The sequence below is a fragment of the Triticum urartu genome, chromosome 4A (genome assembly GCF_056163025.1).
Source record: "Triticum urartu cultivar PI428250 chromosome 4A, HENAU_Tu73, whole genome shotgun sequence".
Classification (NCBI taxonomy): Eukaryota; Viridiplantae; Streptophyta; class Magnoliopsida; order Poales; family Poaceae; genus Triticum; species Triticum urartu.
In genome coordinates, this window is record NC_141876.1 from 10483142 (window position 1) to 10496134 (window position 12993).

The following is a 12993-nucleotide window of genomic DNA, read 5'->3' on the forward strand; positions in this document are numbered from 1 at the left end:
GGAGCAGGAAGGAGAAGGACCCTGAGTTTTTTTTGAGTATGTGCGTGACAAGGAAGGGCGATTGAAGAGTATGTTCTGGTGCGATGCACAGTCGCGGAGGGACTATCAGGACTACGGAGATGTGGTCGTGTTTGATAGCACGTACAAGATGAACAGATACGGTATGCCGTTCGTCCCCTTTGTCGGAGTTAACAACCACCGTTGCACCACAGTGTTTGGTTGTGCCATCATTGCTGACGAGACGGAAGGGACATACGTGTGGCTGCTGTAGACATTTATGAAGGCAAACTGTCAGGTGAAGCCAAAGTCAATAATCACAGACGGTGACGCTGCAATGATCCGGGCTATTCGGACTGTCCTTTCAGATGTTTTCCATCGTCTTTGCTCCTGGCATATCGAGAAAAATATGCAAAGGCACCTACATTACAAGTCACTGGATGAGTTCAGATCGCTCCTGTACTATGCCACCTCTCAAGCGAACTTTGAGCAGAGATGGAAAGCTTTCTATGATAAGTGGAAGACGGATAGAACCGAAGAGTGGCTTGACAGGATGTACAGGAAGAGGAGACTTTGGGCAGCTTCATATCTTTCCGATGGTTTTTTCCTTGGTATGCGAAGTAACCAGAGGAGTGAAAGCCTCAACTCCTGCCTTCACCTTCACCTGGACTACGGTATGACAATTGTTGATTTGGTGGTGCATTATGAGAACTATATAGTTCGCCTGCGTGAGAACGAGGCATACGATGACTGCGAGGCATTCCAGAAGGAACCACCGTCGGTTACTGAATATAAGGCCCTTGAGGAGCATGCCGCCAAAGTATTCACACCTGCTAATTTCTACATCCTGCAAGATGATTTGCATAAGATGGGTCAGCTGGAGATATTTGAGACGCTCGTGGGAATTGGGCGTCAAACATTCATGGTGACATGGAAGGATAACCACAAGTTCACGTACAATGTTGTTTATGAACCAGGTAACTCAGAACAAACTATTACATGCAGTTGTCTTAGGATGGTTCGGAAAGGGCTGCCATGCAAACACATTCTGTTTGTTCTCCATCATCTGAACTTAACTGAAATACCAAAGTGTTGTGTCATGCATCGGTTGTCCAAACATGCGAGAGATGGGTTGCCTGTGCAGCGGAAGAGTGATATGTTTGGATGGGGTTGGTCAGGGCCATTGGAGAGAGAACGGTATAGTGCAATAACCATTAAAACCGCAGAAGCTTCTCATGTTGCAGCAAATGATCCCTTCTTGTAGGACGAGTTGATGAAATGTCTGGACAACATAATAGTGCAGAAAAAGATTTCAGAGGAGGAACTTGTAGGAAGTAGAAGGTATGCTATGCTGAAGAAGGAGGCAAGTCAGGCGCAACAAGTTGAGCCTGGTATTGGTGATCCTCAGAAAGTTTCGACGAAGGGTGCACCTAAGAAGGGGCGATCGAAGGGGGGCCCCGACGTTACAAAGAATGATAGGCCAAAAGATTTTACAGAGAAGAAAAGTGGTCCTTTGTGCAGTCTGTGTGGTCTCCCAGGTCATAACAAGGCTACATGCAGTAAGAACGAGAAGTGAGTTGCAACCTTTTTATTTTTGTTATGTTGCTACTTTGATTTTACCAACTATATTTGCTCATCCATTTCTTTATGTTTTGTTCAGGAACTGGGTGTAGAGACGCAACTTGGTTTGTAGGAAGAATAAAAGTGATCGCACGAGTAATGTCTGAATAACGCTATTTTTATTCGCACGTGTGTGCCAGAAAACTTGATTTGTACTGTTACGTGATGATTTGTACTGTTATGTCTGAATAACCTATGCTATTTTTATTTGCACATGTGTGCCAGAAAACTTGATTTGTACTGTTACGTGATGATTTGTACTGTTTCTATATGAAGTTCCGAAATTCTGTTTATTTATACTATTTCAAAATTCTGTTTATTTGTACTGCCAGAAAAAAAATATGCCTACTGTTTCAAAATTCTGTTTATTTGTACTGCCAGAAAAAAAATATGCCCAACCACCGCAGCCGGGCCCATAGTGGGGAACAAATCATACACCCAAATCAAGCCCGAAAGGGTCGACTCGGGCGGCTGATAGAGCCCACTAATGGGCCCGGCAACGGGGTCCAACGGGGCTGCGGGCAGTGTGATAAGAGAGGAGTTCGAAAGAGGGGCGGAGGCAGCTATTTAAGTCGCTCCTCGCGCCCCTCCGCTTCCGAGGTGGGACTAAACTGGCGTGAGGCAGCGCGCGGGGGAGGGGCGTCGGCCGTGGGCCGTGGGAGGGGGCGAGTGGCGCCGTGCCTCTATGGGCCGAACTGGGCCGGCCGATGACAGCGCCGAAAACGGCCTCATGAGCCCTGCGGCGGCCGCGTGCACTGAGGGAGGGGAGTGTGCGTGGGCCGGGGGAGGGGCCGAGTGGCGGCGTGCTTTCATTGGGCTGAACTGGGCCGGCCCGAGACAATAGCCCTCCTGAGCCTTGCGGCGACCACGTGCAGTGTGGGGCGCGACGGGGACGCTATTTTTAGTCCCACCTCGGAAGCCGGGGGGCGCGAGTAGCGGCTTAAATAGCTGCCTCCGCCCCCTCCACCGAGCTCCTCTCTTATCACACTGCCCGCAGCCCCGTTGGACCCCGTTGCCGGGCCCATTAGTGGGCTCTATCAGCCGCCCGAGTCGCCCCCTTTGGGCTTGATTTGGGTATGATCTGTTCCCCATTATGGGCCCGGCTGCGGTGGTTGGGCATTTTTTTCTGAATATTTTTAAAAAATATTATTTTACTATTACGAAAGTGCAGAACAAATATACTCATTTAAAAAAATATCATCACCCACAATGATGCAAATAAGAGTGTCACCGACAATGATGCAAATAAAAGTGACATTGAAAATAGATATTGTAGCAAATACCGACCACGGCACATTTATTTAGTTGCGGAACATGCTAAACCATGCCACATTACAATATAGAGGTGATGTCTTAATATGAAAATTGTATCAAGTACCGACAACGACACGTTTATTTAGTGGAGATAATAGCCAACACCCCATCCTCCGACTCATTTCTTCTCCATGATCTTGAGGATCTTCTCTTTCACTTCTTCCTTCGTGTTGCATTCTGAAAAAAGTATTTCAGCTAGAATGCGTCCCCTTGAAGCATTAACCTCATCTTGATCGAACTCAAATGTCCAATCATCTCCGTACCAGCTTTGAACGCATTTCACCACGAAAAGACCACAAGAGACTCTGCAAGAAACCACAAGTCAATATTGATGGATCATACAAGTACATACTAATTCAACATTTGCAACATACCCGTCTGTTTGTGATGGCATATCATACTCCCTTATTGGCCAGGAAGATACGTCAGGATGTTTCGTTCCAATAAGAGCATTCACCTCGTTTGTATCATTAGCTATTTCTGTCCTCTGAAATAAAAATGAAAAAGCCATATGAAGTACGTTTCGAATAACTATATATTGTTTTATATATCGTTGTAAGCTTACCAGATTAGCAATCTTTGCAAGAACTCTTTTGTTGCATTTACTAGTAGAGTTTAAAACTTGAAACTCTTTTTTCTTGTTGTGCATAAGAACTGTTACCCAATGACTTTCGTCCACATGAAAAGGAAAGTATGCCTACAACAAAGTTTATTCATGTTGGTGTACACACAGATGTACTACGAATGATCATACTAAACTGAAGTACCTTATCTTTGATGAAATACTCTTCAGTAACTCTAGACACCATTTTAGTTTGGTTTGTGAAATGATCCATAAAATGCCTCTTTGAGTTGTTAACCTTTCCATCACCATGAAGAATAAGCCAGTGGGACACCCAAGATGATAATATGTGACGGTCAGCACGAGGATTATGGGTCTGCATATGGTTGCAATAACTATTGATGACCTACAAAATAACATAACAGCAATACGCCTATTAGATAATTTATGTAAATGACATGTACAACTTAATAACTTAGTGCTAATACTTACACCGCCATGCAACCACTTTTTTGAAATGATGGCTTCAAGCATATCAGGTGTACATGTTTCCCCACCAATTCCCGTCATGTGCACAACAGTTTTTCTGCAAAGCTTCTCTGACTCTGCCAGTGTCCGGATATAAACCTTCGCGGCCTCTATGTGATCCTCATTAATGTAATCAGTACTAATCATAGCAGCTCTTATACCAAATAGACCTAAAATAGTAAGAAACAATGAGTTAATAAAGTGTGCATGCAAGGACAGAAGTATGTTGCAAGAATAAATTACCTAGCACTTACTTTTCTTTGCACGTTTACGTCCATCGTTCTGAAGAAAAGGTGAAAGACAATATTTTGACCGTTTCCTCTTGCGTTTCCCATCATTCTCCTTCCCATCATTCTCCTTTTCATCATTCTCCTTCCCATCATTCTCCTTAGTGTCATTTTCTTTCGCATTTTTAATACGGGTGTTCAGACTATCCATACTAAATTCCTCAGATTTATCGGTGCTAGACCCGTCTGACACTTCATTCATATTCTTGGGGGTTGAAGTAATAGCTGGAAAGTCATTCGTGTCTACCGTCGCAAGAGATGGGTTGGGAGAATTACCATTATCCTCAATAACGAAGGGGTCGCCTTCATCTCCTGTACCAGGTGTGTTGTGATGCACACCTTTCTCACGCGCCAATTTATTCCCGTTCCCAGTGGTGAAGGATGCGTCCACCCTGTTGTCCATATCTTCTTTTGCGGGAGTTGATTGTACATCTGGCCAATATTTTGATGGATCATACTTCCCCACCCAGTCTTCACTATGCTCCACATACTCAATGTCATCATCAGACCCCTTGTTTGGCTTGAAGACAAGACCTTTCTTCTCCAGCTTCTCCACTACTATCTGCAATGACACATTAATTGCATTAACTACATGCATAAATTATGAATAATCCAATGTAAACTGAAGTACACATCACTCATATTACCTCAGCACATTTTTGAGGGAGAAGTCTAATTTCTTTTTGCATATCTTTGATGCATTTCATCACCTGATCTAATGTACTATCCCTGCTCGATGAAGCCTCATCTCTATTATCTTTCTTTTTTTGGACACGATCTTCCTGCTCTAATTCTTGCTGTAATTCTTCCTCCGCCTTTCTTCCTTGTTGAGCAATTAATGTCTACCTGTACTTCTCACTTATCACGTCATCAATCTGTAACAGGTAAAATCAATTAAAATTTCTCAACATATAAATAGTAACTTAAGTGCATGTAGTACGAAATAGTAACACATAAATAGTAACTTACCGTCCCATTACCACGACCGTATGCCGTGTCGTATGCGTCACGCTTCTTAGCCTCATCTTCTGACCAATTAAGCATCAATGGATACTCATTAGCTAATGGATCAAATGCCTCATCATCCAGTGGCTGCACTTTCTCCCAAAACATGTACTGCATGAACATGAAGTATATTAGCAAACAAAATTCACAAACTATAGTTCAAAAGAAACAAATATAACATAAGATTTACCTGTAGGAGCGCAAGGTTTCCGATCGGCCAAGTAAATTTTGTAAGATCTGATAAGGTCTTTGTGATGCCTTCCACGCAAACGCGTAACGTAAACGCATTCCAATTATATGCTTTGATGGCCTCCACATCGTGCACTAACTTGTAATAAGCATTAGGAACTTCTATCGTGGACTGTGGTGCAAGAACCGTGCCTAGAAGAAGCAGAACAATTCTACGGAGGAAATCATCATCATATGTGCCACTGGCAACGATGTTCTCAATCAGGTCGTCTATCATCATTTCCCCCGTATTGGAATCTAAAAAGCGACTAGGCACCTTCACCTTCTCCTTTAACCCCCCTTTTCCTAGCGCTTTCATGACATCTTTGCCCTTGTTCTGTAGCCCGAAAATTTCAAACATATCTTCGGTGCGCAATGATATCGCACCATTTTTTGATGGCATGATGAACCTTTTGCTGTCCAACGAATACGATTTAATAATGAACTGGAGCAAACATTTGCGCATGAGCACACAAGGTATCATCAGCATTTTTCCAAGACTAGTGCTTGCAAAACGCTTTTTCTGCCTAGAGTTTAGTTTGTTGACCAACAGACACCACTTCTCAACCGAACAAAAAATCTCTCCATACTCCACCGTCGCTAGGAATAGGAGCAAAAAAAATATTAGCTACTTTATATGGGCACATGATAAACATGATAAATGAATAGTACCTCGTGCCATGGGATCAGGGCCGGCCCTGGGGACGACGGCGCGGTGGCGTTGGTAGCAGATGGCGTCGGTCTCCACCTGTAAATAATTTTAAAGTTTTTTTAAAAACACTATGATTTCTGAAAAAATCTTTGGTATGTATTTACGCAGTACTTAGATCATGGCAACGGGGGCGACGGCGTCGGCCGCAGATGGCGTCGGTGGCAGATGGCCTCAGGGCCGTCGCGGGCGTTGGGGCGGCGTCGGCGTGACTTGGCGTTGGTGGCAGATGGCCTCAGGGCCGTCGCGCGCGTTGGGGCGGCGTCGGCGTGACTTGGCGTCGGGGGCGGCGGTGGCCGCAGATGGCGTCGGGGGAGGCGATCGTGGAGGCGGTGTGAGGTGGCGTCGGGGGCTGCGTTTGCCCTAGATGGTGTCGCGAGAGGCGCTCGTGCAGGCGGCGTGGAGGCGGCGTGGACTGGCCAACATCGTGGAGGCGTGGAGGGCCTTTGACCCCCGATGGATATGCATGTACGCAGGCTTTATTAGTTGCGTCTGTTTTTTGTAAGAACCCATTTATTAGTTTTTTTTGTAAGAACCTATTTATTAGTTTTTTCCCAATCATTAGTTGCTTCTGTTTTTTAAAACAACCATTATCGAAAATACATTGATTGATAGACAATTTTTTTTGGACTCCGCCAAATGGCACGAAACTTTTTCCACACGTTGGCATCACCCTCGACAGCACCCACGCCAGTTTGCATATTTTTCCGACGCTCGATGCATTTCCTAGGATTTTCCCCGTGAAAATGCCGTAAAACACTGGCCGGACGTGACGCAATGTTTGTTTCGTGTCCGTTTTCGTTCCAACCTTGCGTGGGGCCCTACGTAGGCCATGCCCGCATGTCCGCCCACTTTGGTGCAATTGCATGCATGCGATCACGTAGCCCCAGTGCAACCAGCTACTTCTCGTTCTGCCGGGGAGGGGGTTCCCAACTACGGTTTTTTTTCTACTCCGTCAAACGTCACGACACTTTTTCCGCACATTTTCATCACCTTCCACAGCACACACGCCAATTTTCGTATTTTTCCGGCGCTCGGCGCATTTTCTAGGGTTTTCCAGGTCGAAAATCGCAAAAACACTGCCCGGACGTGACGCAACGTCCGTTTTGTGTCCGTTTTCGTTCCAACCTTGCATGGGGGGCTACGTTGGCCGTGCCCACCTATACGCCCACTTTGGTGCAATTGCATGCATGCGATCACGTAGCCCCAGTGCAATCACCTACTTCTCGGTCTGCCGGGGAGGGGGTTCCCAACTACGGGTTTTTTTCTACTCTGTCAAACGTCACGACACTTTTTTCACACGTTGCCATCACCATCCACAGCACACACGCCAATTCTCGTATTTTTCTGGCGCTCGGCGCATTTTCTAGGGTTTTCCAGGTCGAAAATCGCAAAAACACTGCCCGGAAGTGACGCAACGTCCGTTTTGTGTCCGTTTTCGTTCCAACCTTGCGTGGGGGCCTACGTTGGCCGTGCCCACATGTACGCACACTTTGGTGCAATTGCATGCATGCGATCACGTAGCCCCAGTGCAACCAGCTACTTCTCGGTCTGCCGGGGAGGGGGTTCCCAACTACGGTTTTTTTCTGCTCTGTCAAACGTCACGACACTTTTTTCACATGTTGCCATCACCATCCACAGCACACACGCCAATTCTCGTATTTTTCTGGCGCTCGGCGCATTTTCTAGGGTTTTCCACGTTGAAAATCGCAAAAACACTGCCCGGAAGTGATGCAACGTCCGTTTTGTGTCTGTTTTCGTTCCAACCTTGCGTGGGGGCCTACGTTGGCCGTGTCCACATGTACGCACACTTTGGTGCAATTGCATGCATGCGATCACGTAGCCCCAGTGCAACCAGCTACTTCTCGGTCTGCCGGGGAGGGGGTTCCCAACTACGGTTTTTTTCTACTCCGTCAAACGGCACGACACTTTTTCCACATGTTGTCATCACCATCCACAGCACACATGCCAATTCTCATATTTTTTCCGGCGCTCGGCGCATTTTCTAGGGTTTTCCGGGTCGAAAATCGCAAAAACACTGTCCGGACGTGACGCAACGTCCGTTTTGTGTCCGTTTTCATTCCAACCTTGCATGGGGGGCTACGTTGGCCGTGCCCACCTGTACGCACACTTTAGTGCAATTGCATGCATGCGATCACGTAGCCCCAGTGCAACCAGCTACTTCTCGGTCTGCCGGGGAGGGGGTTCCCAACTACGGTTTTTTCTGCTCTGTCAAACGTCACGACACTTTTTCCACATGTTGCCATCACCATCCACAGCACACACGCCAATTCTCGTATTTTTCTGGCGCTCGGCGCATTTTCTAGGGTTTTCCACGTCGAAAATCGCAAAAACACTGCCCGGAAGTGATGCAACGTCCGTTTTGTGTCCGTTTTCGTTCCAACCTTGCGTGGGGGCCTACGTTGGCCGTGCCCACATGTACGCACACTTTGGTGCAATTGCATGCATGCGATCACGTAGCTCCAGTGCAACCAGCTACTTCTCGTTCTGCCGGGGAGGGGGTTCCCAACTACGGTTTTTTTTCTACTCCGTCAAACGTCACGACACTTTTTCCACACGTTGTCATCACCATCCACAGCACACGCGCCAATTTTCGTATTTTTCTGGCGCTCGGCGCATTTTCTAAGGTTTTCCAGGTCGAAAATCGCAAAAACACTGCCTGGACGTGACGCAACGTCCGTTTTGTGTCCGTTTTCGTTCCAACCTTGCATGGGGGGCTACGTTGGCCGTGCCCACCTGTACGCACACTTTGGTGCAATTGCATGCATGCGATCACGTAGCCTCAGTGCAACCAGCTACTTCTCGGTCTGCCGGGGAGGGGGTTCCCAACTACGGGTTTTTTTCTACTCTGTCAAACGTCACGACACTTTTTTCACACGTTGCCATCACCATCCACAGCACCCACGCCAATTCTCGCAAATTTTTAACCCTCGACGCATTTTCTAGGGTTTCCTAGGCTAAAGTACCCTACACCGATGTCCGGACACACACTGAGCTACGTGCGTTTCCTGTCTGATTTCGTTCATATCGTGCGTGTAGGACTACATTCGGGATGCACACACACTCGCAAAATTTTGTTCTGTTACATGCATGCAATCACGTACTTTAGCGTCCTTACTATTTTATTATGTTTTACCTTATTTTCGTGTACAAATTCATCATCAAATCAAAACTCTTGAATGAAAAGGACAAAAGAAATTTCACTTAAATTTCATTCAACATAGATAAAATATTTTACATAGTCGAGCGAACTCGATGATTACAAGTTCATACATAAAGTCTACTACTTAGGCTTACAACGACATAACCAAATTAAATAAAAAACACAGTAAAAAAACTACTCGTTGTCGCTATCAACGAGGTCAATCACGGCCGGGCCGTCGCCGCCGTCATCATCGCTGCTGGACCGGTTGGCGAGGTCGTCCCAGTCCACCGGATCGTCGTCGGAATCCTCCTCCTCCGCCGGCGCCTGCTGCCACTCTGCCGGTGCCTGCTCCCACTCCTACTGCCACTCCGGCAGCACCTGCTGCCACTCTGGCGCCGCCATCGCCGCCTGCTGCGCCGCCTCGGCCGCCTGGATTGCGGCCGTGATCTCGGCGGCCTCCATCGCCTCCGCCGCCGCCGCTGCAGCCTCCGACGCCCGTACGGCCACGTGGTACCCCGGCGTGTCATCCGGGTCGCCGTCCTCGCGGAGGATGACCTGCTCCGGCGGCAAGTCTATCCCCGGCGGCGAGGGAGCGGCGGCCGGCGCGGGCGCCGGTGCCGGGTGCACACCATGGCCGCCACCATGTCTGTGGCGATCGTGCGGTGGAGGCGGTGCGCGAAGACGGCCGCTGCGGCCCGTCAGGTCGGGGGTCTCGCCGGCGGCCGCAAGGCGGAAGGCGGCCATGACCTCCCAATAGTCCTTCCCGCACCAAAACCGCTTCCGGCCTTCGATATTGTGCCGGCCGCCGCTGTGGTTGCGGAGCTCCTCCTCCGTCGCGCCGGGACCCGGCGTCGCGTAGCCGTCGGCGTCGATCTTCCAGTTGCGTGGAAGACGGCAGCCCGGTGGAACAAGGAGGCAGTAGCGGTGGAGCTCCAGCGTCTCCGGCACACCGATGCTCGTCGGCCATGCGCCGGGGACGTCATCGTCGGCGGCGCCGCCGCCGGTGCTGCTGCTGCCGCGGAAGAACGGCATCGGGTGCGGGCAGGTGGCGACGGGCGTCGGTGGGACGGGTGTGGGCGGGGGCGGGGGAGGAGGCGGGCAGGCGACAGCACGATGGGACGGGCGTCGGCGGGGCGTCGCCGTTTTATAGCGGGGCGGGGCGGGGCGGGGGAGGAGGCGGGCGGGCGGCAGCGCGGCTATTAACGCCGGCGCGTTAATGACCGCGCGGCAGGCGAGGCGATGTTTGACCGCCGGGCGCCGCGAACGGCGTGTCCGGAGGGGGCAGGCCAGGCGGCGGGCCGGTCGGGTGGCAGGCCAGGCGACAGCGGCAGCGGCGGCGCGGCAGGCGAGGAGCCGACAGCGACGGCAAGCGGCAGCGGTGGCGTCCGGCAGGCGCGGCGGCAAGCGGCAGCGGAGGCGTCCGGCAGGCGCGGCGGCAGGCGGCAGCGGAGGCGTCCGGCAGGCGGCACGCGCGTGCAACCGCCTACGTGCATGCGCGCCTCGGGCGCCGTGATTGGCGGATGGGTGGGGGCTGGCGTGCGGTCGGGGGACGTGGGCGGGTGGGGCCGCGACGGGTGCGGCGCGACGCGTTGACTGCGGGGACTGCCGCCGTGATCGCGGGCGGGCACGTCTGCATGCCTGCCACGTCACTAGGCGCGTGCGGTCAGCCGGTTTAATTTTTTTTCCTTCCCGGCGGGCAGGCTGTATTCATATACGTATTGTTTCGCCTGTAGTGTTCTTTTTTGCGGGCGCTCGGGCCGGCGGGGGAAGCTTTTTCAAAATATGCCCATCCTGCCCTTTGTTATGAAGGGGTATTGGACAATCTTGGCCGTCCTTGTGTTTACAGGGGGTCTATTGAAGCGGAAGTGATATCCCTAACAACCTGTATTTATCCGTTGCTTAAACCGATACCTTTGGGAACACGTAATAACTACGGAAAAGGCAGGAGTTGTTTCGGAGATCATGAGCGCGAGGGCAGTGTGCTACTCCCGTCCGTTCTCTGCTGCAGCCGCCGAATTTTGGTCCCAGTTGGAGTCCTTCCATTTTTATTCTTTTGAGCCATGGAGTCCTTCCATTGGATATACTGTACTATAGTATGTACGGACGAGGCGGTAGCTAGCTACGGACGAGGCGAGTTGGCTTCTCAATGACCGGACCTGACTTCCCCGTGGCCGAGTCAAAGTCTTCCGTGGCGAGCACGGCTTCTTCGTGGCTGAGCCTCCGTGACGGAGTACGAGTCTTCCATGCCGAGACCTAGTTGGTTCCTCTGTGGCGGAGCCCAACCCGACTTACCCGTGGCCCAGTATGAGCTCTCCATGAGTGAGTCTGAGTTGGCTCCTCCATGATCGAGTTCGACTTCCCCGTGGTGGAGCGAGCGTTAGCTCTTAGAGCAACTCCAACAGTTCCCTTAGAAATCTCCCCACAAGAGTTGTTTTTTTGCCTTCCCGTAAAAGTTAGGGGAGTTTTTTGAAAGCAACTTTTGCCAGTTTCCCTAATCTTTCCCCCCTAAAAGCATTTTTGTTTTACTTTTAATTAAACAAAAAAAATAGTGATAGGGTGAGGCGGCTGCGTGCTTGGGTGAGGCTGCGGTAGGCAATGGCAGGGGTGCGGCGACGTGCGCGGGCGGCTGGGGTGTGGCTGCGTGCTTGGGTGAGGCGGAGGCAGGCGATGGAGGGGTGCGGCGGCGTGCGCGGGCAGCTGGGGTGTGGCTGCGTGCTCGGGTGAGGCGGCGGCCCTGAACCAACGTAATTAATCAAGTCTTTTGCTCTTAAGAGGATGGCAGACCTATTCAGGAGGTGGAAGAAAGAGCTGAATAGGTTTGTCGATAAAAAAGAGACACAAGAATTCAAGGGCAGATATGAGAAGATCAGAGATCACTGGCCCGCATTTGTGGCCAACAAGACATCGGAAAAGAGTAAGAAGATGTCGGCGACAAACAAGCAAAATGCTGCGAAGAAGAAGCATCACCATCGCACGGGGTCAGGTGGCTACCTCGTAGCCCGGCCTAAGTGGGCCAAGGCTGAGAATGATCTGGTTGAAAAAGGGATCGAACCAGAGACAATGAACTAGCCAGACCGTTGCCGGACTTGGTTCTTCGGGGCTGGCGGAACCTTGGACCCTGTAACAGGGAAGTGCATTTGGACGGACGAGCAACTTGACATACCCTTGAAGAAGCTGCTGGATGTGGCGGCGGCTGGATGTGGCTGCGAGCTCGGGTGAGGCGACGGCAGGTGATGGCAAAGGTGCGGCGGCGTGCGCGGGCAGTTGGATGTGGTTGCGTGCTCGGGTGAGGCGGCGGCAGGCGATGGCAAAGGTGCGGCAGCATGCGCGGGCAGCTGGGGTGCGGCTGCGTGCTCGGGTGAGGCGGAGGCAGGGGTGCATTGGCGGGCGGTGGCAAGGGCGTGACGGCGTGTAGCAGGGCCATGGCGGCGGGCAGAGGCGGAGTGCGTGGGCGGCGTCACAAGTGTGGCGGTTGATGAAACTTCAGCCCATTAAAAAGTGACGGGAAGGTTATCTTCCCATTTACGGGACTGTTGGAGAGGGTTTTTTACGCCAACTTTCCATAAACGGCAGTTAT

General features: G+C 50.7%; 2 protein-coding genes and 1 pseudogene across 2 annotated transcripts; 1 reads left to right on the forward strand and 2 right to left on the reverse strand.

Annotated features, from left to right (window-relative positions):
* Nucleotides 1-70: 70 nt before the first annotated feature.
* LOC147974398 (protein FAR1-RELATED SEQUENCE 5-like) lies at nt 71-1573 on the forward strand (annotated as a pseudogene).
* A 1476-nt stretch (nt 1574-3049) lies between these two features.
* LOC147974399 (uncharacterized) lies at nt 3050-5106 on the reverse strand. Its single transcript, XM_087519463.1, has 7 exons — nt 4956-5106; nt 4276-4870; nt 3986-4191; nt 3699-3899; nt 3497-3628; nt 3306-3418; nt 3050-3236 (listed from the first exon to the last, which is right to left on the reverse strand). The coding sequence occupies exons 1-7, from the start codon at nt 5013-5015 to the stop codon at nt 3050-3052; spliced, it is 1494 nt and encodes a 497-aa protein (XP_087375589.1). The 5' UTR covers nt 5016-5106.
* A 44-nt stretch (nt 5107-5150) lies between these two features.
* LOC147974400 (uncharacterized) lies at nt 5151-5860 on the reverse strand. The gene is made up of 3 exons (XM_087519464.1): nt 5504-5860; nt 5278-5424; nt 5151-5183 (listed from the first exon to the last, which is right to left on the reverse strand). Exons 1-3 carry the CDS (start codon nt 5858-5860, stop codon nt 5151-5153), a joined length of 537 nt encoding a protein of 178 aa, XP_087375590.1.
* Between the last annotated feature and the right edge of the window lie 7133 nt (nt 5861-12993).